This window comes from Pristiophorus japonicus, unplaced genomic scaffold (assembly GCF_044704955.1).
Source record: "Pristiophorus japonicus isolate sPriJap1 unplaced genomic scaffold, sPriJap1.hap1 HAP1_SCAFFOLD_1011, whole genome shotgun sequence".
Lineage (NCBI taxonomy): Eukaryota > Metazoa > Chordata > Chondrichthyes > Pristiophoridae > Pristiophorus > Pristiophorus japonicus.
In genome coordinates this window covers 11,930-38,117 of record NW_027250662.1, presented here as the reverse complement: position 1 = coordinate 38,117, position 26,188 = coordinate 11,930, and the positions used below count along the sequence as shown (strand labels likewise).

At 53.1% G+C, this 26,188-nt stretch overlaps 1 protein-coding gene across 1 annotated transcript in view; it reads left to right on the top strand.

Annotated features, from left to right (window-relative positions):
- LOC139241259 (plectin-like) overlaps positions 1–25,114 on the top strand; it is a gene marked incomplete at its 3' end in the record, with an annotated part of 82,362 nt that extends 57,248 nt beyond the window's left edge. The window contains exons 11-12 of the mRNA XM_070869909.1: positions 24,202–24,297; positions 24,989–25,114. Coding sequence (XP_070726010.1) covers positions 24,202–24,297; positions 24,989–25,114 — 222 coding nt within the window. The remainder of the gene's footprint in view (positions 1–24,201; positions 24,298–24,988) is intronic.
- Positions 25,115–26,188: the final 1,074 nt, after the last annotated feature.

Here is a 26,188-nt window from a genome sequence, read left to right as displayed (position 1 = left end):
TCACACTCTCTCGTGTCTCACACTCACTCTCGCGTCTCACACTCACTCTCGCGTCTCACACTCACTCTCGCGTCTCACACTCACTCTCGCGTCTCACACTCACTCTCGCGTCTCACGCTCTCTCGTCTCTCACACTCATTCTCGTCTTTCACTCTCTCGTGTCTCTCACACTCACTCTCGTCTTTCACTCTCTCGTGTCTCTCACACTCACTCTCGTCTTTCACTCTCTCGTGTCTCTCACACTCACTCGAGTCTCTTGCACTCACTCTCGTCTTTCACTCTCTCATGTCTCACACATTCACTCTCGTGTCTCACATATTCACTCTCGTGTCTCACACTCACTCTCGTGTTTCACACTCGTTCTCGTATCTCACTCACTCTCTCGTGTTTCACAAACTCACTCTCGTGTCTCTCACACTCACTCTCGTGGCTCACACTCACTCTCGTGTCTCACACACTCACTCCTGTGTTTCTCACACTCACTCTCGTGTCTCAAACTCACTCTCGTGTCTCACACTCACTCTCGTGTCTCTCACACTCACTCTCGTGTCTCTCACACTCACTCTCGCGTCTCACACTCACTCTCTTGTCTCACACTCACTCTCGTATCTCACGCTCACTCTTGCGTTTCACACTCTCTCGTGTCTCACACATTCACTCTCGCGTCTCACACTCACTCTCGCGTCTCACACTCACTCTCTAATCTCACACTCACTCTCGCGTCTCACACTCACTCTCGCGTCTCACACTCACTCTCGCGTTTCTCACACTCTCGTGTCTCACACATTCACTCTCGTATCTCACACTCACTCTCGCGTCTCACACTCACTCTCGCGTCTCACGCTCTCTCGTCTCTCACACTCACTCTCGTCTCTCACGCTCTCTCGTCTCTCACACTCATTCTCGTCTTTCACTCTCTCGTGTCTCTCACACTCACTCTCGTCTTTCACTCTCTCATGTCTCTCACACTCACTCGAGTCTTTCACTCTCTCGTGTCTCTCACACTCACTCGAGTCTCTTGCACTCACTCTCGTCTTTCACTCTCTCGTGTCTCTCACACTCACTCGAGTCTTTCACTCTCTCGTGTCTCACACATTCACTCTCGTGTCTCACACATTCACTCTCGCGTCTCACACTCACTCTCGTGTCTCACACTCACTCTCGCGTCTCACACTCACTCTCGCGTCTCACACTCACTCTCGCGTCTCACACTCACTCTCGCGTCTCACACTCACTCTCGCGTCTCACACATTCACTCTCGTATCTCACACTCACTCTCGCGTCTCACACTCACTCTCGCGTCTCACACTCACTCTCGCGTCTCACGCTCTCTCGTCTCTCACACTCACTCTCGTCTCTCACGCTCTCTCGTCTCTCACACTCATTCTCGTCTTTCACTCTCTCGTGTCTCTCACACTCACTCTCGTCTTTCACTCTCTCGTGTCTCTCACACTCACTCGAGTCTCTTGCACTCACTCCCGTCTTTCACTCTCTCGTGTCTCTCACACTCACTCGAGTCTTTCACTCTCTCGTGTCTCACACATTCACTCTCGTGTCTCACACTCACTCTCGTGTTTCACATTCGTTCTCGTATCTCACTCACTCTCTCGTGTTTCACAAACTCACTCTCGTGTCTCTCACACTCACTCTCGTGTCTCACACTCACTCTCGTGTTTCACACTCGTTCTCGTATCTCACTCACTCTCTCGTGTTTCACAAACTCACTCTCGTGTCTCTCACACTCACTCTCGTGGCTCACACTCACTCTCGTGTCTCACACACTCACTCCTGTGTTTCTCACACTCACTCTCGTGTCTCAAACTCACTCTCGCATCTCACACTCACTCTCGTGTCTCACACTCACTCTCGTGTCTCTCACACTCTCTCGTGTCTCTCACACTCACTCTCGCGTCTCACACTCACTCTCTTGTCTCACACTCACTCTCGTATCTCACGCTCACTCTCGCGTTTCACACTCTCTCGCGTCTCACACTCACTCTCGTGTCTCACACACTCACTCTCGCGTCTCACACTCACTCTCGCGTCTCACACTCACCCTCGCGTCTCACACTCACTCTCGCGTCTCACACTCACTCTCGTATCTCACGCTCACTCTTGCGTTTCACACTCTCTCGTGTCTCACACATTCACTCTCGCGTCTCACACTCACTCTCGCGTCTCACACTCACTCTCGCGTCTCACACTCACTCTCTAATCTCACACTCACTCTCGCGTCTCACACTCACTCTCGCGTCTCACACTCACTCTCGTATCTCACGCTCACTCTCGCGTTTCACACTCTCTCGTGTCTCACACTCACTCTCGCGTCTCACACTCACTCTCGCGTCTCACACTCACTCTCGCGTCTCACACTCACTCTCGTGTCTCACACATTCAATCTCGCGTCTCACACTCACTCTCGCGTCTCACACTCACTCTCGCGTTTCACACTCTCTCATGTCTCACACATTCACTCTCGCGTCTCACACTCTCTCGTCTCTCACACTCACTCTCGTGTCTCACACATTCAATCTCGCGTCTCACACTCACTCTCGTCTCTCACACTCACTCTCGCGTCTCACGCTCTCTCGTCTCTCACACTCACTCTCGTCTCTCACGCTCTCTCGTCTCTCACACTCATTCTCGTCTTTCACTCTCTCGTGTCTCTCACACTCACTCTCGTCTTTCACTCTCTCATGTCTCTCACACTCACTCGAGTCTTTCACTCTCTCGTGTCTCTCACACTCACTCGAGTCTCTTGCACTCACTCTCGTCTTTCACTCTCTCGTGTCTCTCACACTCACTCGAGTCTTTCACTCTCTCGTGTCTCACACATTCACTCTCGCGTCTCACACTCACTCTCGTGTCTCACACTCACTCTCGCGTCTCACACTCACTCTCGCGTCTCACACTCACTCTCGCGTCTCACACTCACTCTCGCGTCTCACACTCACTCTCGCGTCTCACACATTCACTCTCGTATCTCACACTCACTCTCGCGTCTCACACTCACTCTCGCGTCTCACACTCACTCTCGCGTCTCACGCTCTCTCGTCTCTCACACTCACTCTCGTCTCTCACGCTCTCTCGTCTCTCACACTCATTCTCGTCTTTCACTCTCTCGTGTCTCTCACACTCACTCTCGTCTTTCACTCTCTCGTGTCTCTCACACTCACTCGAGTCTTTCACTCTCTCGTGTCTCTCACACTCACTCGAGTCTCTTGCACTCACTCTCGTCTTTCACTCTCTCGTGTCTCTCACACTCACTCGAGTCTTTCACTCTCTCGTGTCTCACACATTCACTCTCGTGTCTCACACTCACTCTCGTGTTTCACATTCGTTCTCGTATCTCACTCACTCTCTCGTGTTTCACAAACTCACTCTCGTGTCTCTCACACTCACTCTCGTGTCTCACACTCACTCTCGTGTTTCACACTCGTTCTCGTATCTCACTCACTCTCTCGTGTTTCACAAACTCACTCTCGTGTCTCTCACACTCACTCTCGTGGCTCACACTCACTCTCGTGTCTCACACACTCACTCCTGTGTTTCTCACACTCACTCTCGTGTCTCAAACTCACTCTCGCATCTCACACTCACTCTCGTGTCTCACACTCACTCTCGTGTCTCTCACACTCTCTCGTGTCTCTCACACTCACTCTCGCGTCTCACACTCACTCTCTTGTCTCACACTCACTCTCGTATCTCACGCTCACTCTCGCGTTTCACACTCTCTCGCGTCTCACACTCACTCTCGCGTCTCACACTCACTCTCACGTCTCACACTCACTCTCGCGTCTCACACACTCACTCTCGTGTCTCACACACTCACTCTCGCGTCTCACACTCACTCTCGCGTCTCACACTCACTCTCGCGTCTCACACTCACTCTCGTATCTCACGCTCACTCTTGCGTTTCACACTCTCTCGTGTCTCACACATTCACTCTCGCGTCTCACACATTCACTCTCGCGTCTCACACTCACTCTCGCGTCTCACACTCACTCTCGCGTCTCACACTCACTCTCTAATCTCACACTCACTCTCGCGTCTCACACTCACTCTCGCGTCTCACACTCACTCTCGCGTCTCACACTCACTCTCGCGTCTCACACTCACTCTCGCGTTTCACACTCTCTCGTGTCTCACACATTCACTCTCGTATCTCACACTCACTCTCGCGTCTCACACTCACTCTCGCGTCTCACGCTCTCTCGTCTCTCACACTCACTCTCGTCTCTCACGCTCTCTCGTCTCTCACACTCATTCTCGTCTTTCACTCTCTCGTGTCTCTCACACTCACTCTCGTCTTTCACTCTCTCATGTCTCTCACACTCACTCGAGTCTTTCACTCTCTCGTGTCTCTCACACTCACTCGAGTCTCTTGCACTCACTCTCGTCTTTCACTCTCTCGTGTCTCTCACACTCACTCGAGTCTTTCACTCTCTCGTGTCTCACACATTCACTCTCGTGTCTCACACATTCACTCTCGCGTCTCACACTCACTCTCGCGTCTCACACTCACTCTCGCGTCTCACACTCACTCTCGCGTCTCACACTCACTCTCGCGTTTCACACTCTCTCGTGTCTCACACATTCACTCTCGTATCTCACACTCACTCTCGCGTCTCACACTCACTCTCGCGTCTCACACTCACTCTCGCGTCTCACGCTCTCTCGTCTCTCACACTCACTCTCGTCTCTCACGCTCTCTCGTCTCTCACACTCATTCTCGTCTTTCACTCTCTCGTGTCTCTCACACTCACTCTCGTCTTTCACTCTCTCGTGTCTCTCACACTCACTCGAGTCTTTCACTCTCTCGTGTCTCTCACACTCACTCGAGTCTCTTGCACTCACTCTCGTCTTTCACTCTCTCGTGTCTCTCACACTCACTCGAGTCTTTCACTCTCTCGTGTCTCACACATTCACTCTCGTGTCTCACACTCACTCTCGTGTTTCACATTCGTTCTCGTATCTCACTCACTCTCTCGTGTTTCACAAACTCACTCTCGTGTCTCACACTCACTCTCGTGTTTCACATTCGTTCTCGTATCTCACTCACTCTCTCGTGTTTCACAAACTCACTCTCGTGTCTCACACTCACTCTCGTGTTTCACATTCGTTCTCGTATCTCACTCACTCTCTCGTGTTTCACAAACTCACTCTCGTGTCTCTCACACTCACTCTCGTGTCTCACACTCACTCTCGTGTTTCACACTCGTTCTCGTATCTCACTCACTCTCTCGTGTTTCACAAACTCACTCTCGTGTCTCTCACACTCACTCTCGTGGCTCACACTCACTCTCGTGTCTCACACACTCACTCCTGTGTTTCTCACACTCACTCTCGTGTCTCAAACTCACTCTCGCATCTCACACTCACTCTCGTGTCTCACACTCACTCTCGTGTCTCTCACACTCTCTCGTGTCTCTCACACTCACTCTCGTGTCTCTCACACTCACTCTCGCGTCTCACACTCACTCTCTTGTCTCACACTCACTCTCGTATCTCACGCTCACTCTCGCGTTTCACACTCTCTCGCGTCTCACACTCACTCTCGCGTCTCACACTCACTCTCACGTCTCACACTCACTCTCGCGTCTCACACTCACTCTCGTGTCTCACACACTCACTCTCGCGTCTCACACTCACTCTCGCGTCTCACACTCACCCTCGCGTCTCACACTCACTCTCGCGTCTCACACTCACTCTCGTCTCTCACACTCACTCTCGCGTCTCACACTCACCCTCGCGTCTCACACTCACTCTCGCGTCTCACACTCACTCTCGTCTTACACTCACTCTCGTGTCACACACTCACTCTCGCGTCTCACACTCACTCTCGCGTCTCACACTCACTCTCGCGTCTCACACTCACTCTCGTATCTCACGCTCACTCTCGCGTTTCACACTCTCTCGTGTCTCACACATTCACTCTCGCGTCTCACACTCACTCTCGCGTCTCACACTCACTCTCGCGTCTCACACTCACTCTCGCGTCTCACACTCACTCTCGTGTCATACACTCACTCTCGCGTCTCACACTCACTCTCGCGTCTCACACTCACTCTCGCGTCTCACACTCACTCTCGCGTTTCACCCTCACTCTCGCATCTCACCCTCACTCTCGCGTCTCACCCTCACTCTCGCGTTTCACACTCTCTCATGTCTCACACATTCACTCTCGCGTCTCACACTCACTCTCGTCTCTCACTCACTCTCGCGTCTCACACTCACTCTCGTCTCTCACTCACTCTCGTGTCACACACTCACTCTCGTGTCTCTCACACTCACTCTCGCGTCTCACACTCACTCTCGCGTCTCACACTCACTCTCGTGTCTCACACATTCAATCTCGCGTCTCACACTCTCTCTCGCGTCTCACACTCACTCTCGCGTCTCACACTCACTCTCGCGTTTCACACTCTCATGTATCACACATTCACTCTCGCGTCTCACACTCACTCTCGTCTCTCACACTCACTCTCGTCTCTCACACTCACTCTCGTCTCTCACACTCACTCTCGCGTCTCACCCTCACTCTCGCGTCTCACCCTCACTCTCGCGTCTCACCCTCACTCTCGCGTCTCACACTCACTCTCGCGTCTCACACTCACTCTCGCGTCTCACACTCACTCTCGCGTTTCACACTCTCTCATGTCTCACACATTCACTCTCGCGTCTCACACTCACTCTCGTGTCTCACACTCACTCTCGTCTCTCACACTCATTCTCGCGTCTCACACTCACTCTCGCGTCTCACACTCACTCTCGTCTTACACTCACTCTCGTGTCACACACTCACTCTCGTGTCTCTCACACTCACTCTCGCGTCTCACACTCACTCTCGCGTCTCACACTCACTCTCGTATCTCACGCTCACTCTCGTGTTTCACACTCTCTCGTGTCTCACACATTCACTCTCGCGTCTCACACTCACTCTCGCGTCTCACACTCACTCTCGCGTCTCACACTCACTCTCGCGTCTCACACTCACTCTCGCGTCTCACACTCACTCTCGTGTCTCACACATTCAATCTCGCGTCTCACACTCACTCTCGCGTCTCACACTCACTCTCGCGTTTCACACTCTCTCATGTCTCACACATTCACTCTCGCGTCTCACACTCTCTCGTCTCTCACACTCACTCTCGTGTCTCACACATTCAATCTCGCGTCTCACACTCACTCTCGTCTCTCACACTCACTCTCGCGTCTCACGCTCTCTCGTCTCTCACACTCACTCTCGTCTCTCACGCTCTCTCGTCTCTCACACTCATTCTCGTCTTTCACTCTCTCGTGTCTCTCACACTCACTCTCGTCTTTCACTCTCTCATGTCTCTCACACTCACTCGAGTCTTTCACTCTCTCGTGTCTCTCACACTCACTCGAGTCTCTTGCACTCACTCTCGTCTTTCACTCTCTCGTGTCTCTCACACTCACTCGAGTCTTTCACTCTCTCATGTCTCTCACACTCACTCGAGTCTTTCACTCTCTCGTGTCTCTCACACTCACTCGAGTCTTTCACTCTCTCGTGTCTCACACATTCACTCTCGTGTCTCACACATTCACTCTCGCGTCTCACACTCACTCTCGTGTCTCACACTCACTCTCGCGTCTCACACTCACTCTCGCGTCTCACACTCACTCTCGCGTCTCACACTCACTCTCGCGTCTCACACTCACTCTCGCGTCTCACACTCACTCTCGCGTCTCACACTCACTCTCGCGTCTCACACTCACTCTCGCGTTTCACACTCTCTCGTGTCTCACACATTCACTCTCGTATCTCACACTCACTCTCGCGTCTCACACTCACTCTCGCGTCTCACACTCACTCTCGCGTCTCACGCTCTCTCGTCTCTCACACTCACTCTCGTCTCTCACGCTCTCTCGTCTCTCACACTCATTCTCGTCTTTCACTCTCTCGTGTCTCTCACACTCACTCTCGTCTTTCACTCTCTCGTGTCTCTCACACTCACTCGAGTCTTTCACTCTCTCGTGTCTCTCACACTCACTCGAGTCTCTTGCACTCACTCTCGTCTTTCACTCTCTCGTGTCTCTCACACTCACTCGAGTCTTTCACTCTCTCGTGTCTCACACATTCACTCTCGTGTCTCACACTCACTCTCGTGTTTCACATTCGTTCTCGTATCTCACTCACTCTCTCGTGTTTCACAAACTCACTCTCGTGTCTCTCACACTCACTCTCGTGTCTCACACTCACTCTCGTGTTTCACACTCGTTCTCGTATCTCACTCACTCTCTCGTGTTTCACAAACTCACTCTCGTGTCTCTCACACTCACTCTCGTGGCTCACACTCACTCTCGTGTCTCACACACTCACTCCTGTGTTTCTCACACTCACTCTCGTGTCTCAAACTCACTCTCGCATCTCACACTCACTCTCGTGTCTCACACTCACTCTCGTGTCTCTCACACTCTCTCGTGTCTCTCACACTCACTCTCGCGTCTCACACTCACTCTCTTGTCTCACACTCACTCTCGTATCTCACGCTCACTCTCGCGTTTCACACTCTCTCGCGTCTCACACTCACTCTCGCGTCTCACACTCACTCTCACGCCTCACACTCACTCTCGCGTCTCACACTCTCGTGTCTCACACACTCACTCTCGCGTCTCACACTCACTCTCGCGTCTCACACTCACTCTCGCGTCTCACACTCACCCTCGCGTCTCACACTCACTCTCGCGTCTCACACTCACTCTCGTCTCTCACACTCACTCTCGCGTCTCACACTCACCCTCGCGTCTCACACTCACTCTCGTCTTACACTCACTCTCGTGTCACACACTCACTCTCGTGTCACACACTCACTCTCGCGTCTCACACTCACTCTCGCGTCTCACACTCACTCTCGCGTCTCACACTCACTCTCGCGTCTCACACTCACTCTCGTATCTCACGCTCACTCTCGCGTTTCACACTCTCTCGTGTCTCACACATTCACTCTCGCGTCTCACACTCACTCTCGCGTCTCACACTCACTCTCGCGTCTCTCGCGTCTCACACTCACTCTCGCGTCTCACACTCACTCTCGTGTCACACACTCACTCTCGCGTCTCACACTCACTCTCGCGTCTCACACTCACTCTCGCGTCTCACACTCACTCTCGTATCTCACGCTCACTCTCGCGTTTCACCCTCACTCTCGCATCTCACCCTCACTCTCGCGTCTCACCCTCACTCTCGCGTTTCACACTCTCTCATGTCTCACACATTCACTCTCGCGTCTCACACTCACTCTCGTCTCTCACTCACTCTCGCGTCTCACACTCACTCTCGTCTCTCACTCACTCTCGTGTCACACACTCACTCTCGTGTCTCTCACACTCACTCTCGCGTCTCACACTCACTCTCGCGTCTCACACTCACTCTCGTGTCTCACACATTCAATCTCGCGTCTCACACTCTCTCTCGCGTCTCACACTCACTCTCGCGTCTCACACTCACTCTCGCGTTTCACACTCTCATGTCTCACACATTCACTCTCGCGTCTCACACTCACTCTCGTCTCTCACACTCACTCTCGTCTCTCACACTCACTCTCGTCTCTCACACTCACTCTCGCGTCTCACCCTCACTCTCGCGTCTCACCCTCACTCTCGCGTCTCACCCTCACTCTCGCGTCTCACCCTCACTCTCGCGTCTCACCCTCACTCTCGCGTCTCACACTCACTCTCGCGTTTCACACTCTCATGTCTCACACATTCACTCTCGCGTCTCACACTCACTCTCGTGTCTCACACTCACTCTCGTCTCTCACACTCACTCTCGCGTCTCACACTCACTCTCGCGTCTCACACTCACTCTCGTCTTACACTCACTCTCGTGTCACACACTCACTCTCGTGTCTCTCACACTCACTCTCGCGTCTCACACTCACTCTCGCGTCTCACACTCACTCTCGTATCTCACGCTCACTCTCGTGTTTCACACTCTCTCGTGTCTCACACATTCACTCTCGCGTCTCACACTCACTCTCGCGTCTCACACTCACTCTCGCGTCTCACACTCACTCTCGTGTTTCACACTCTCTCGTGTCTCACACATTCACTCTCGCGTCTTACACTCACTCTCGCGTCTCACACTCACTCTCGCGTCTCACACTCACTCTCGTGTTTCACACTCTCTCGTGTCTCACACATTCAATCTCGCGTCTCACCCTCACTCTCGCGTCTCACCCTCACTCTCGCGTCTCACCCTCACTCTCGCGTCTCACACTCACTCTCGCGTTTCACACTCTCATGTCTCACACATTCACTCTCGCGTCTCACACTCACTCTCGTGTCTCACACTCACTCTCGTCTCTCACACTCACTCTCGCGTCTCACACTCACTCTCGCGTCTCACACTCACTCTCGTCTTACACTCACTCTCGTGTCACACACTCACTCTCGTGTCTCTCACACTCACTCTCGCGTCTCACACTCACTCTCGCGTCTCACACTCACTCTCGTATCTCACGCTCACTCTCGTGTTTCACACTCTCTCGTGTCTCACACATTCACTCTCGCGTCTCACACTCACTCTCGCGTCTCACACTCACTCTCGCGTCTCACACTCACTCTCGTGTTTCACACTCTCTCGTGTCTCACACATTCACTCTCGCGTCTTACACTCACTCTCGCGTCTCACACTCACTCTCGCGTCTCACACTCACTCTCGTGTTTCACACTCTCTCGTGTCTCACACATTCAATCTCGCGTCTCACACTCACTCTCGCGTCTCACACTCACTCTCGCGTTTCACACTCTCTCATGTCTCACACATTCACTCTCGCGTCTCACACTCTCTCGTCTCTCACACTCACTCTCGTGTCTCACACATTCAATCTCGCGTCTCACACTCACTCTCGTCTCTCACACTCACTCTCGCGTTTCACACTCTCTCATGTCTCACACTCTCTCGTCTCTCACACTCACTCTCGTGTCTCACACATTCACTCTCGCGTCTCACACTCTCTCGTCTCTCACACTCACTCTCGTCTCTCACTCTCACTCTCGTCTCTCACACTCACTCTCGTCTCTCACACTCACTCTCGCGTCTCACACTCACTCTCGTCTTTCACTCTCTCGTGTCTCTCACACTCACTCGAGTCTCTTGCACTCACTCTCGTCTTTCACTCTCTCGTGTCTCTCACACTCACTCTCGTCTTTCACTCTCGTGTCTCTCACACTCACTCGAGTCTCTTGCACTCACTCTCGTCTTTCACTCTCTCATGTCTCACACATTCACTCTCGTGTCTCACACTCACTCTCGTGTTTCACACTCGTTCTCGTATCTCACTCACTCTCGTGTTTCACAAACTCACTCTCGTGTCTCACACTCACTCTCGTGTCTCTCACACTCACTCTCGTGTCTCACACTCACTCTCGTGTCTCTCACACTCACTCTCTTGTGTCACACTCACTCTCGTGTCTCTCACACTCACTCTCGTGTCTCACACTCACTCTCGTGTCTCTCACACTCACTCTCGTGTCTCTCACACTCACTCTCGTGTCTCTCACACTCACTCTCGTGTCTCTCACACTCACTCTCGTCTCTCACACTCACTCTCGTCTCTCACACTCACTCTCGCGTCTCACACTCACTCTCGCGTCTCACACTCACTCTCGTATCTCACGCTCACTCTCGCGTTTCACACTCTCTCGTGTCTCACACTCACTCTCGCGTCTCTCACACTCACTCTCGCGTCTCACACTCACTCTCGCGTCTCACACTCACTCTCGTATCTCACGCTCACTCTCGCGTTTCACACTCTCTCGTGTCTCACACTCACTCTCGCGTCTCACACTCACTCTCGCGTCTCACACTCACTCTCGCGTCTCACACTCACTCTCGTGTCTCACACTCACTCTCGCGTCTCACGCTCTCTCGTCTCTCACACTCATTCTCGTCTTTCACTCTCTCGTGTCTCTCTCACTCACTCTCGTCTTTCACTCTCTCATGTCTCTCACACTCACTCTCGTCTTTCACTCTCTCGTGTCTCTCACACTCACTCGAGTCTTTCACTCTCTCGTGTCTCTCACACTCACTCGAGTCTCTTGCACTCACTCTCGTCTTTCACTCTCTCATGTCTCACACATTCACTCTCGTGTCTCACATATTCACTCTCGTGTCTCACACTCACTCTCGTGTTTCACACTCGTTCTCGTATCTCACTCACTCTCTCGTGTTTCACAAACTCACTCTCGTGTCTCTCACACTCACTCTCGTGGCTCACACTCACTCTCGTGTCTCACACACTCACTCCTGTGTTTCTCACACTCACTCTCATGTCTCAAACTCACTCTCACGTCTCACACTCACTCTCGTGTCTCACACTCACTCTCGTGTCTCTCACACTCACTCTCGTGTCTCTCACACTCACTCTCTTGTCTCACACTCACTCTCTTGTCTCACACTCACTCTCGTATCTCACGCTCACTCTCGCGTTTCACACTCTCTCGTGTCTCACACATTCACTCTCGCGTCTCACACTCACTCTCGCGTCTCACACTCACTCTCGTGTCTCACACATTCACTCTCGTGTCTCACACATTCACTCTCGCGTCTCACACTCACTCTCGTGTCTCACACTCACTCTCGCGTCTCACACTCACTCTCGTGTCTCACACTCACTCTCGCGTCTCACACTCACTCTCGCGTCTCACACATTCACTCTCGCGTCTCACACTCACTCTCGCGTCTCACACTCACTCTCGCGTCTCACACTCACTCTCGCGTCTCACACTCACTCTCGCGTCTCACACTCACTCTCGTGTCTCACGCTCACTCTCGCGTTTCACACTCTCTCGTGTCTCACACATTCACTCTCGTGTCTCACACTCACTCTCGCGTCTCACACTCACTCTCGCGTCTCACACTCACTCTCGCGTCTCACGCTCTCTCGTCTCTCACACTCACTCTCGTCTCTCACGCTCTCTCGTCTCTCACACTCATTCTCGTCTTTCACTCTCTCGTGTCTGTCACACTCACTCTCGTCTTTCACTCTCTCGTGTCTCTCACACTCACTCGAGTCTTTCACTCTCTCGTGTCTCTCACACTCACTCGAGTCTCTTGCACTCACTCTCGTCTTTCACTCTCTCGTGTCTCTCACACTCACTCGAGTCTTTCACTCTCTCGTGTCTCTCACACTCACTCTCGTCTTTCACTCTCTCGTGTCTCTCACACTCACTCGAGTCTCTTGCACTCACTCTCGTGTCTCACACTCACTCTCGTGTCTCACACTCACTCTCGTGTCTCTCACACTCACTCTCGTGTCTCACACTCACTCTCGTCTCACACACTCACTCCCGTGTCTCTCACACTCACTCTCGTGTCTCACACTCACTCCCGTGTCTCACACACTCACTCCCATGTCTCTCACACTCACTCTCGTCTCTCACACTCACTCCCGTGTCTCTCACACTCACTCTCGTGTCTCACACTCCCTCTCGTGTCTCACACTCCCTCTCGTGTCTCACACTCACTCTCGTGTCTCTCACACTCACTCGTGTCTCTCACACTCACTCACGTGCCTCCCACACTCACTCTCGTGTCTCTCACACTCACTCTCGTGTCTCTCACACTCACTCCCGTGTCTCTCACACTCACTCTCGTGTTTCTCACACTCACTCTCGTGTTTCTCACACTCACTCTCGTGTCTCTCACACTCACTCTCGTGTTTCACACTCTCGTGTCTCACACTCGCTCTCGTGTCTCACACTCGCTCTCGTGTTTCACACTCGCTCTCGTATCTCACTCACTCTCTCGTGTTTCACAAACTCACTCTCGTGTTTCACAAACTCACTCTCGTGTCTCTCACACTCACTCCCGTTTCTCACACACTCACTCTCGTCTCTCACACTCACTCCCGTGTCTCTCACACTCACTCTCGTGTCTCACACTCACTCTCGTGTCTCACACTCACTCTCGTGTCTCACACTCACTCCCGTGTCCCTCACACTCACTCTCGTGTCTCACACTCACTCTCGTGTCTCACACTCACTCTCGTGTCTCTCACACTCATGTCTCTCACACTCTCTCGTGTCTCACACTCACTCTCGTGTCTCACACTCACTCTCGTGCTCACACTCACTCTCGTGCTCACACTCACTCTCGTGTTTCACACTCCCGTGTCTCACACTCACTCTCGTGTTTCACACTGGCTCTCGCATCTCACACTCACTCTCGTGTTTCACACTCCCGTGTCTCACACTCACTCCCGTGTCTCACACTCACTCCCGTGTCTCACACTCACTCTCGTATCTCACACTCACTCCCGTGTCTCTCACACTCACTCTCGTGTCTCACACTCACTCTCGTGTCTCACACTCACTCCCGTGTCTCTCACACTCACTCCCGTGTCTCACACTCACTCTCGTGTCTCTCACACTCACTCTCGTGTCTCTCACACTCACTCTCGTGTTTCACACTCTCATGTCTCTCACACTCTCTCGTGTCTCACACTCACTCTCGTGCTCACACTCACTCCCGTGTTTCACACTCCCGTGTCTCACACTCACTCTCGTGTTTCACACTCGCTCTCGTATCTCACACTCACTCTCGTGTTTCACACTCCCGTGTCTCACACTCACTCCCGTGTCTCACACTCACTCTCGTATCTCACACTCACTCCCGTGTCTCTCACACTCACTCTCGTGTCTCACACTCACTCTCGTGTCTCACACTCACTCCCGTGTCCCTCACACTCACTCTCGTGTCTCACACTCACTCTCGTGTCTCACACTCACTCTCGTGTCTCTCACACTCACTCTCGTGTTTCACACTCTCATGTCTCTCACACTCTCGTGTCTCACACTCACTCTCGTGCTCACACTCACTCTCGTGTTTCACACTCCCGTGTCTCACACTCACTCTCGTGTTTCACACTCGCTCTCGTATCTCACACTCACTCTCGTGTTTCACACTCCCGTGTCTCACACTCACTCCCGTGTCTCACACTCACTCTCGTATCTCACACTCACTATCGTATCTCACTCACTCTCTCGTGTTTCACAAACTCACTCTCGTGTCTCACACTCACTCTCGTGTTTCACACTCCCGTGTCTCACACTCACTCTCGTGTCTCACACTCGCTCTCGTATCTCACTCACTCTCTCGTGTTTCACAAACTCACTCTCGTGTCTCACACTCACTCTCGTGTCTCGCACTCACTCTCGTGTTTCACACTCTCGTGTCTCTCACTCGCTCTTGTGTCTCACACTCGCTCTCGTGTCTCACACTCGCTCTCGTGTCTCACACTCGCTCTCGTGTCTCACACTCACTCTCGTGTCTCACACTCGCTCTCGTATCTCACTCACTCTCTCGTGTTTCACAAACTCACTCTCGTGTTTCACAAACTCACTCTCGTGTCTCTCACACTCACTCCCGTGTCTCACACACTCACTCTCGTGTCTCTCACACTCACTCTCGTGTCTCACACTCACTCTCGTGTCTCTCACACTCACTCTCGTGTTTCACACTCTCGTGTCTCACACTCACTCTCGTGTCTCACACTCGCTCTCGTGTCTCACACTCGCTCTCGTGTTTCACACTCGCTCTCGTATCTCACTCACTCTCTCGTGTTTCACAAACTCACTCTCGTGTTTCACAAACTCACTCTCGTGTCTCTCACACTCACTCCCGTTTCTCACACACTCACTCTCGTCTCTCACACTCACTCCCGTGTCTCTCACACTCACTCTCGTGTCTCACACTCACTCTCGTGTCTCACACTCACTCTCGTGTCTCACACTCACTCCCGTGTCCCTCACACTCACTCTCGTGTCTCACACTCACTCTCGTGTCTCACACTCATGTCTCTCACACTCTCTCGTGTCTCACACTCACTCTCGTGCTCACACTCACTCTCGTGCTCACACTCACTCTCGTGTTTCACACTCCCGTGTCTCACACTCACTCTCGTGTTTCACACTGGCTCTCGCATCTCACACTCACTCTCGTGTTTCACACTCCCGTGTCTCACACTCACTCCCGTGTCTCACACTCACTCCCGTGTCTCACACTCACTCTCGTATCTCACACTCACTCCCGTGTCTCTCACACTCACTCTCGTGTCTCACACTCACTCTCGTGTCTCACACTCACTCCCGTGTCTCTCACACTCACTCCCGTGTCTCACACTCACTCTCGTGTCTCTCACACTCACTCTCGTGTCTCTCACACTCACTCTCGTGTTTCACACTCTCATGTCTCTCACACTCTCTCGTGTCTCACACTCACTCTCGTGCTCACACTCACTCCCGTGTTTCACACTCCCGTGTCTCACACTCACTCTCGTGTTTCACACTCGCTCTCGTATCTCACACTCACTCTCGTGTTTCACACTCCCGTGTCTCACACTCACTCCCGTGTCTCACACTCACTCTCGTATCTCACACTCACTCCCGTGTCTCTCACACTCACTCTCGTGTCTCACACTCACTCTCGTGTCTCACACTCACTCCCGTGTCTCTCACACTCACTCCCATGTCCCTCACACTCACTCTCGTGTCTCACACTCACTCTCGTGTCTCACACTCACTCTCGTGTCTCTCACACTCACTCTCGTGTTTCACACTCTCATGTCTCTCACACTCTCGTGTCTCACACTCACTCTCGTGCTCACACTCACTCTCGTGTTTCACACTCCCGTGTCTCACACTCACTCTCGTGTTTCACACTCGCTCTCGTATCTCACACTCACTCTCGTGTTTCACACTCCCGTGTCTCACACTCACTCCCGTGTCTCACACTCACTCTCGTATCTCACACTCACTATCGTATCTCACTCACTCTCTCGTGTTTCACAAACTCACTCTCGTGTCTCACACTCACTCTCGTGTTTCACACTCCCGTGTCTCACACTCACTCTCGTGTCTCACACTCGCTCTCGTATCTCACTCACTCTCTCGTGTTTCACAAACTCACTCTCGTGTCTCACACTCACTCTCGTGTCTCGCACTCACTCTCGTGTTTCACACTCTCGTGTCTCTCACTCACTCTCGTGTCTCACACTCACTCTTGTGTCTCACACTCGCTCTCGTGTCTCACACTCGCTCTCGTGTCTCACACTCGCTCTCGTGTCTCACACTCGCTCTCGTGTCTCACACTCACTCTCGTGTCTCACACTCGCTCTCGTGTCTCACACTCGCTCTCGTGTCTCACACTCACTCTCGTGTCTCACACTCACTCCCGTGTCTCACACTCACTCTCGTATCTCACACTCACTATCGTATCTCACTCACTCTCTCGTGTTTCACAAACTCACTCTCGTGTCTCTCACACTCACTCCCGTGTCTCACACACTCACTCTCGTGTCTCTCACACTCACTCTCGTGTCTCACACTCACTCTCGTGCTCACACTCACTCTCGTGTTTCACACTCCCGTGGCTCACACTCACTCTCGTGTCTCGCACTCACTCTCGTGTTTCACACTCTCGTGTTTCACACTCCCGTGTCTCACACTCACTCTCGTGTCTCACACTCACTCTCGTGTTTCACACTCTCGTGGCTCACACTCACTCTCGTGTCTCACACTCGCTCTCGTGTTTCACACTCGCTCTCGTATCTCACTCTCTCGTGTCTCTCACACTCACTCTCGTGTCTCTCACACTCACTCTCGTGTTTCACACTCTCGTGGCTCACACTCACTCTCGTGTCTCTCACACTCACTCTCGTGTTCCACACTCTCGTGTCTCTCACACTCTCTCGTGTCTCACACTCGCTCTCGTGTCTCACGCTCACTCTCGTGTCTCACGCTCACTCTCGTGTCTCACGCTCACTCTCGTGTTTCACACTCTCGTGTCTCTCACACTCTCTCGTGTCTCACACTCGCTCTCGTGTCTCTCACTCGCTCTTGTGTCTCTCACTCACTCTCGTGTCTCTCACTCACTCTCGTGTCTCTCACTCACTCTCGTGTCTCTCACACTCACTCTCGTGTTTCACACTCTCATGTCTCTCACACTCTCTCGTGTCTCACACTCACTCTCGTGCTCACACTCACTCTCGTGTTTCACACTCCCGTGGCTCACACTCACTCTCATGTCTCGCACTCACTCTCGTGTTTCACACTCCCGTGTCTCACACTCACTCTCGTGTTTCACACTCGCTCTCGTATCTCACACTCACTCTCGTGTTTCACACTCGCTCTCGTATCTCACACTCGCTCTCGTATCTCACACTCACTCTCGTGTTTCACACTCCCGTGTCTCACACTCACTCCCGTGTCTCACACTCGCTCTCGTATCTCACACTCACTCTCGTATCTCACTCACTCTCTCGTGTTTCACAAACTCACTCTCGTGTCTCACACTCACTCTCGTGTTTCACACTCCTGTGTCTCACACTCCCGTGTCTCACACTCACTCTCGTGTCTCACACTCTCGTGTCTCACACTCACTCTCGTGTCTCGCACTCACTCTCGTGTCTCACACTCGCTCTCATGTCTCACACTCACTCTCGTATCTCACTCACTCTCTCGTGTTTCACAAACTCACTCTCGTGTCTCACACTCACTCTCGTGTTTCACACTCCCGTGTCTCACACTCACTCGCGTGTCTCGCACTCACTCGCGTGTCTCACACTCACTCTCGTGTCTCACACTCGCTCTCGTGTTTCACACTCGCTCTCGTATCTCACTCACTCTCTCGTGTTTCACAAACTCACTCTCGTGTTTCACAAACTCACTCTCGTGTTTCACACTCCCGTGGCTCACACTCACTCTCATGTCTCGCACTCACTCTCGTGTTTCACACTCCCGTGTCTCACACTCACTCTCGTGTTTCACACTCGCTCTCGTATCTCACACTCACTCTCGTGTTTCACACTCCCGTGTCTCACACTCACTCCCGTGTCTCACACTCGCTCTCGTATCTCACACTCACTCTCGTATCTCACTCACTCTCTCGTTTTTCACAAACTCACTCTCGTGGCTCACACTCACTCTCGTGTTTCACACTCCTGTGTCTCACACTCCCGTGTCTCACACTCACTCTCGTGTCTCACACTCTCGTGTCTCACACTCACTCTCGTGTCTCGCACTCACTCTCGTGTCTCACACTCGCTCTCATGTCTCACACTCACTCTCGTATCTCACTCACTCTCTCGTGTTTCACAAACTCACTCTCGTGTCTCACACTCACTCTCGTGTTTCACACTCCCGTGTCTCACACTCACTCGCGTGTCTCGCACTCACTCGCGTGTCTCACACTCACTCTCGTGTCTCACACTCGCTCTCGTGTTTCACACTCGCTCTCGTATCTCACTCACTCTCTCGTGTTTCACAAACTCACTCTCGTGTTTCACAAACTCACTCTCGTGTCTCTCACACTCACTCCCGTGTCTCACACACTCACTCTCGTGTCTCTCACACTCACTCTCGTGTCTCACACTCACTCTCGTGTCTCTCACACTCACTCTCGTGTTTCACACTCTCGTGTCTCACACTCACTCTCGTGTCTCACACTCGCTCTCGTGTCTCACACTCGCTCTCGTGTTTCACACTCGCTCTCGTATCTCACTCACTCTCTCGTGTTTCACAAACTCACTCTCGTGTTTCACAAACTCACTCTCGTGTCTCTCACACTCACTCCCGTTTCTCACACACTCACTCTCGTCTCTCACACTCACTCCCGTGTCTCTCACACTCACTCTCGTGTCTCACACTCACTCTCGTGTCTCACACTCACTCTCGTGTCTCACACTCACTCCCGTGTCCCTCACACTCACTCTCGTGTCTCACACTCACTCTCGTGTCTCACACTCATGTCTCTCACACTCTCTCGTGTCTCACACTCACTCTCGTGCTCACACTCACTCTCGTGCTCACACTCACTCTCGTGTTTCACACTCCCGTGTCTCACACTCACTCTCGTGTTTCACACTGGCTCTCGCATCTCACACTCACTCTCGTGTTTCACACTCCCGTGTCTCACACTCACTCCCGTGTCTCACACTCACTCCCGTGTCTCACACTCACTCTCGTATCTCACACTCACTCCCGTGTCTCTCACACTCACTCTCGTGTCTCACACTCACTCTCGTGTCTCACACTCACTCCCGTGTCTCTCACACTCACTCCCGTGTCTCACACTCACTCTCGTGTCTCTCACACTCACTCTCGTGTCTCTCACACTCACTCTCGTGTTTCACACTCTCATGTCTCTCACACTCTCTCGTGTCTCACACTCACTCTCGTGCTCACACTCACTCCCGTGTTTCACACTCCCGTGTCTCACACTCACTCTCGTGTTTCACACTCGCTCTCGTATCTCACACTCACTCTCGTGTTTCACACTCCCGTGTCTCACACTCACTCCCGTGTCTCACACTCACTCTCGTATCTCACACTCACTCCCGTGTCTCTCACACTCACTCTCGTGTCTCACACTCACTCTCGTGTCTCACACTCACTCCCGTGTCTCTCACACTCACTCCCATGTCCCTCACACTCACTCTCGTGTCTCACACTCACTCTCGTGTCTCACACTCACTCTCGTGTCTCTCACACTCACTCTCGTGTTTCACACTCTCATGTCTCTCACACTCTCGTGTCTCACACTCACTCTCGTGCTCACACTCACTCTCGTGTTTCACACTCCCGTGTCTCACACTCACTCTCGTGTTTCACACTCGCTCTCGTATCTCACACTCACTCTCGTGTTTCACACTCCCGTGTCTCACACTCACTCCCGTGTCTCACACTCACTCTCGTATCTCACACTCACTATCGTATCTCACTCACTCTCTCGTGTTTCACAAACTCACTCTCGTGTCTCACACTCACTCTCGTGTTTCACACTCCCGTGTCTCACACTCACTCTCGTGTCTCACACTCGCTCTCGTATCTCACTCACTCTCTCGTGTTTCACAAACTCACTCTCGTGTCTCACACTCACTCTCGTGTCTCGCACTCACTCTCGTGTTTCACACTCTCGTGTCTCTCACTCACTCTCGTGTCTCACACTCACTCTTGTGTCTCACACTCGCTCTCGTGTCTCACACTCGCTCTCGTGTCTCACACTCGCTCTCGTGTCTCACACTCACTCTCGTGTCTCACACTCGCTCTCGTGTCTCACACTCGCTCTCGTGTCTCACACTCACTCTCGTGTCTCACACTCACTCCCGTGTCTCACACTCACTCTCGTATCTCACACTCACTATCGTATCTCACTCACTCTCTCGTGTTTCACAAACTCACTCTCGTGTCTCTCACACTCACTCCCGTGTCTCACACACTCACTCTCGTGTCTCTCACACTCACTCTCGTGTCTCACACTCACTCTCGTGCTCACACTCACTCTCGTGTTTCACACTCCCGTGGCTCACACTCACTCTCGTGTCTCGCACTCACTCTCGTGTTTCACACTCTCGTGTTTCACACTCCCGTGTCTCACACTCACTCTCGTGTCTCACACTCACTCTCGTGTTTCACACTCTCGTGGCTCACACTCACTCTCGTGTCTCACACTCGCTCTCGTGTTTCACACTCGCTCTCGTATCTCACTCTCTCGTGTCTCTCACACTCACTCTCGTGTCTCTCACACTCACTCTCGTGTTTCACACTCTCGTGGCTCACACTCACTCTCGTGTCTCTCACACTCACTCTCGTGTTTCACACTCTCGTGTCTCTCACACTCTCTCGTGTCTCACACTCGCTCTCGTGTCTCACGCTCACTCTCGTGTCTCACGCTCACTCTCGTGTCTCACGCTCACTCTCGTGTCTCACACTCACTCTCGTGTTTCACACTCTCGTGTCTCTCACACTCTCTCGTGTCTCACACTCGCTCTCGTGTCTCTCACTCGCTCTTGTGTCTCTCACTCACTCTCGTGTCTCTCACTCACTCTCGTGTCTCTCACTCACTCTCGTGTCTCTCACACTCACTCTCGTGTTTCACACTCTCATGTCTCTCACACTCTCTCGTGTCTCACACTCACTCTCGTGCTCACACTCACTCTCGTGTTTCACACTCCCGTGGCTCACACTCACTCTCATGTCTCGCACTCACTCTCGTGTTTCACACTCCCGTGTCTCACACTCACTCTCGTGTTTCACACTCGCTCTCGTATCTCACACTCACTCTCGTGTTTCACACTCGCTCTCGTATCTCACACTCGCTCTCGTATCTCACACTCACTCTCGTGTTTCACACTCCCGTGTCTCACACTCACTCCCGTGTCTCACACTCGCTCTCGTATCTCACACTCACTCTCGTATCTCACTCACTCTCTCGTGTTTCACAAACTCACTCTCGTGTCTCACACTCACTCTCGTGTTTCACACTCCTGTGTCTCACACTCCCGTGTCTCACACTCACTCTCGTGTCTCACACTCTCGTGTCTCACACTCACTCTCGTGTCTCGCACTCACTCTCGTGTCTCACACTCGCTCTCATGTCTCACACTCACTCTCGTATCTCACTCACTCTCTCGTGTTTCACAAACTCACTCTCGTGTCTCACACTCACTCTCGTGTTTCACACTCCCGTGTCTCACACTCACTCGCGTGTCTCGCACTCACTCGCGTGTCTCACACTCACTCTCGTGTCTCACACTCGCTCTCGTGTTTCACACTCGCTCTCGTATCTCACTCACTCTCTCGTGTTTCACAAACTCACTCTCGTGTTTCACAAACTCACTCTCGTGTTTCACACTCCCGTGGCTCACACTCACTCTCATGTCTCGCACTCACTCTCGTGTTTCACACTCCCGTGTCTCACACTCACTCTCGTGTTTCACACTCGCTCTCGTATCTCACACTCACTCTCGTGTTTCACACTCCCGTGTCTCACACTCACTCCCGTGTCTCACACTCGCTCTCGTATCTCACACTCACTCTCGTATCTCACTCACTCTCTCGTTTTTCACAAACTCACTCTCGTGGCTCACACTCACTCTCGTGTTTCACACTCCTGTGTCTCACACTCCCGTGTCTCACACTCACTCTCGTGTCTCACACTCTCGTGTCTCACACTCACTCTCGTGTCTCGCACTCACTCTCGTGTCTCACACTCGCTCTCATGTCTCACACTCACTCTCGTATCTCACTCACTCTCTCGTGTTTCACAAACTCACTCTCGTGTCTCACACTCACTCTCGTGTTTCACACTCCCGTGTCTCACACTCACTCGCGTGTCTCGCACTCACTCGCGTGTCTCACACTCACTCTCGTGTCTCACACTCGCTCTCGTGTTTCACACTCGCTCTCGTATCTCACTCACTCTCTCGTGTTTCACAAACTCACTCTCGTGTTTCACAAACTCACTCTCGTGTCTCACACTCACTCCCGTGTCTCACACTCACTCCCGTGTTTCACAAACTCACTCTCGTGTCTCTCACACTCACTCTCGTGTTTCACACTCTCGTGTCTCTCACACTCTCTCGTGTCTCTCACACTCGCTCTCGTGTCTCACACTCGCTCTCGTGTCTCACACTCACTCTCGTGACTCACACTCTCGTGTCTCACACTCACTCTCGTGTCTCACACTCACTCTCGTGTTTCACAAACTCACTCTCGTGTCTCACTCACTCTCGTGACTCACACTCTCGTGTCTCACACTCACTCGAGTGTGTCTCACACTCGCTCTCGTGTCTCACACTCACTCTCGTGTGTCGCACTCACTCTCGTGTCTCACACTCACTCTCGTGTCTCACACTCGCACTCGTGCTTCACACTCTCGTGTCTCTCACACTCACTCTCGTGTCTCACACACTCGCTCTCGAGTTTCACACTCACTCCCGTGTCTCACACACTCACTCTCGTGTCTCTCACACTCACTTTCGTGTCTCACACTCACTCTCGTGTCTCTCACACTCACTCTCGTGTCTCACACTCACTCTCGTGTTTCACACACTCACTCTCGTGTCTCACACTCACTCTCGTGTCTCTCACACTCACTTTCGTGTCTCACACTCACTCCCGTGTCTCACACTCACTCCCGTGTCTCACACTCACTCCCGTGTCTCACACACTCACTCTCGTGTCTCACACACTCACTCTCGTGTCTCTCACACTCACTCTCGTGTCTCACACTCACTCTCGTGTCTCACACTCACTCTCGTGTCTCTCACACTCACTCTCGTGTCTCACACACTCACTCTCGTGTCTCACACTCACTCTCGTGTCTCTCACACTCACTTTCGTGTCTCACACTCACTCTTGTGTCTCTCACACTCACTCTCGTGTTTTCAGGCATTCATGGCTGCCCTGCAGACCCAGTGGAGTTGGATCCTGCAGCTGTGTTGCTGCATCGAGGCTCACCTGAAGGAGAACACTGCGTACTTCCAGGTACCGAGAGTACTCAGCACGTGGCTTAGATCGCGGTTAGATACTGGGGCTGTCCAGAGGTCTGGGGCGAGGGTCCGGTGGGAGGAGTAGTGTTGGGGGAGGGATTGTGGGGAGGGTCCGGGGGGTGGAGTAGTGTTGGAGGGAGGGGTGGGGATGGGAGGGATTGTGAGGAGGGTCCGGGGGGTGGTGTAGTGTTGGAGGGAGGGGTGGGGATGGGAGTGATTGTGGGGATGGGAGGGATTGTGGGGCGGGTCCGGGGGGTGGTGTAATGTTGGAGGGAGGGGTGGGGATGGGAGGGATTGTGGGGCGGGTCCGGGGGGTGGAGTAGTGTTGGGGGGAGGGGTGGGGATGGGAGGGATTGTGGGGATGGGAGGGATTGTGAGGAGGGTCCGGGGGAAGGGGTCAGGTGTTTGGGCTGTGGGCCGCGGCAGAAGCGTTTTGAGGTCGGAAGGGACTGAAGGAGATTGGAATCATGGGACTTGGGATTCGGGATGTGAGGAGATTGAGATACGGGGGTAAGGAAGGTGGTTAGATGTTCCAGTGTAAGTGAGGGGCATTGCAGGATGGTGTAAGGGGAGGGGAGGGACTGATGGGGATTAAGTTAAGGGTTATGTTTGGATTTGGGATGAGGGGGTTTAGCACGTGTGACTGGATCGGTTCCGCACTTACACTCCCCGATCTCCCTCTCCAGTTCTTCTCCGACGTGAAGGATTCCGAGAACTTCCTCAAGAAGTTGCAGGACTCGATCAGGAAGAAATATTCATGCGAGCGATCAGTCACCGTGACTCGCCTGGAGGATCTGCTGCAGGACTCCATAGTACGTGAGCGGCAAATCGATCGTCTCCCCGTCACACTGTCCGCTGTCACACTGTCTACTGTCACACTGTCTACTGTCACACTCCCCCCGTCACACTGTCTACTGTCACACTCCCCCCGTCACACTCCCCCCGTCACACTGTCTACTGTCACACTCCCCCCGTCACACTGTCTACTGTCACACTCCCCCCGTCACACTGTCTACTGTCACACTCCCCCGTCACACTGTCTACTGTCACACTGTCTACTGTCACACTCCCCCCGTCACACTGTCCGCTGTCACACTGTCTACTGTCACACTGTCTACTGTCACACTCCCCCCGTCACACTGTCCGCTGTCACACTGTCTACTGTCACACTCCCCCGTCACACTGTCTACTGTCACACTCCCCCCGTCACACTGTCCACTGTCACACTCTCCCCGTCACACTCTCCCCGTCACACTCTCCCCGTCACACTGTCTACTGTCACACTCCCCCGTCACACTGTCTACTGTCACACTGTCCACTGTCACACTCCCCCGTCACACTCCCCCCGTCACACTGTCTACTGTCACACTCCCCCGTCACACTGTCTACTGTCACACTCCCCCGTCACACTCCCCCCGTCACACTGTCTACTGTCACACTCCCCCCGTCACACTCCCCCCGTCACACTCCCCCCGTCACACTGTCTACTGTCACACTGTCTGCTGTCACACTCCCCCGTCACACTGTCTACTGTCACACTCCCCCGTCACACTCTCCCCGTCACACTGTCTACTGTCACACTCCCCCGTCACACTGTCTACTGTCACACTCCCCCGTCACACTCTCCCCGTCACATTGTCTACTGTCACACTCCCCCGTCACACTGTCTACTGTCACACTCCCCCCATCACACTGTCTACTGTCACACTCCCCTGTCACACTCCCCCCGTCACACTGTCTACTGTCACACTCCCCCCGTCACACTCCCCCCGTCACACTGTCTACTGTCACACTCCCCCCGTCACACTCTCCCCGTCACACTGTCTACTGTCACACTCCCCCCGTCACACTCCCCCTGTCACACTGTCTACTGTCACACTCCCCCC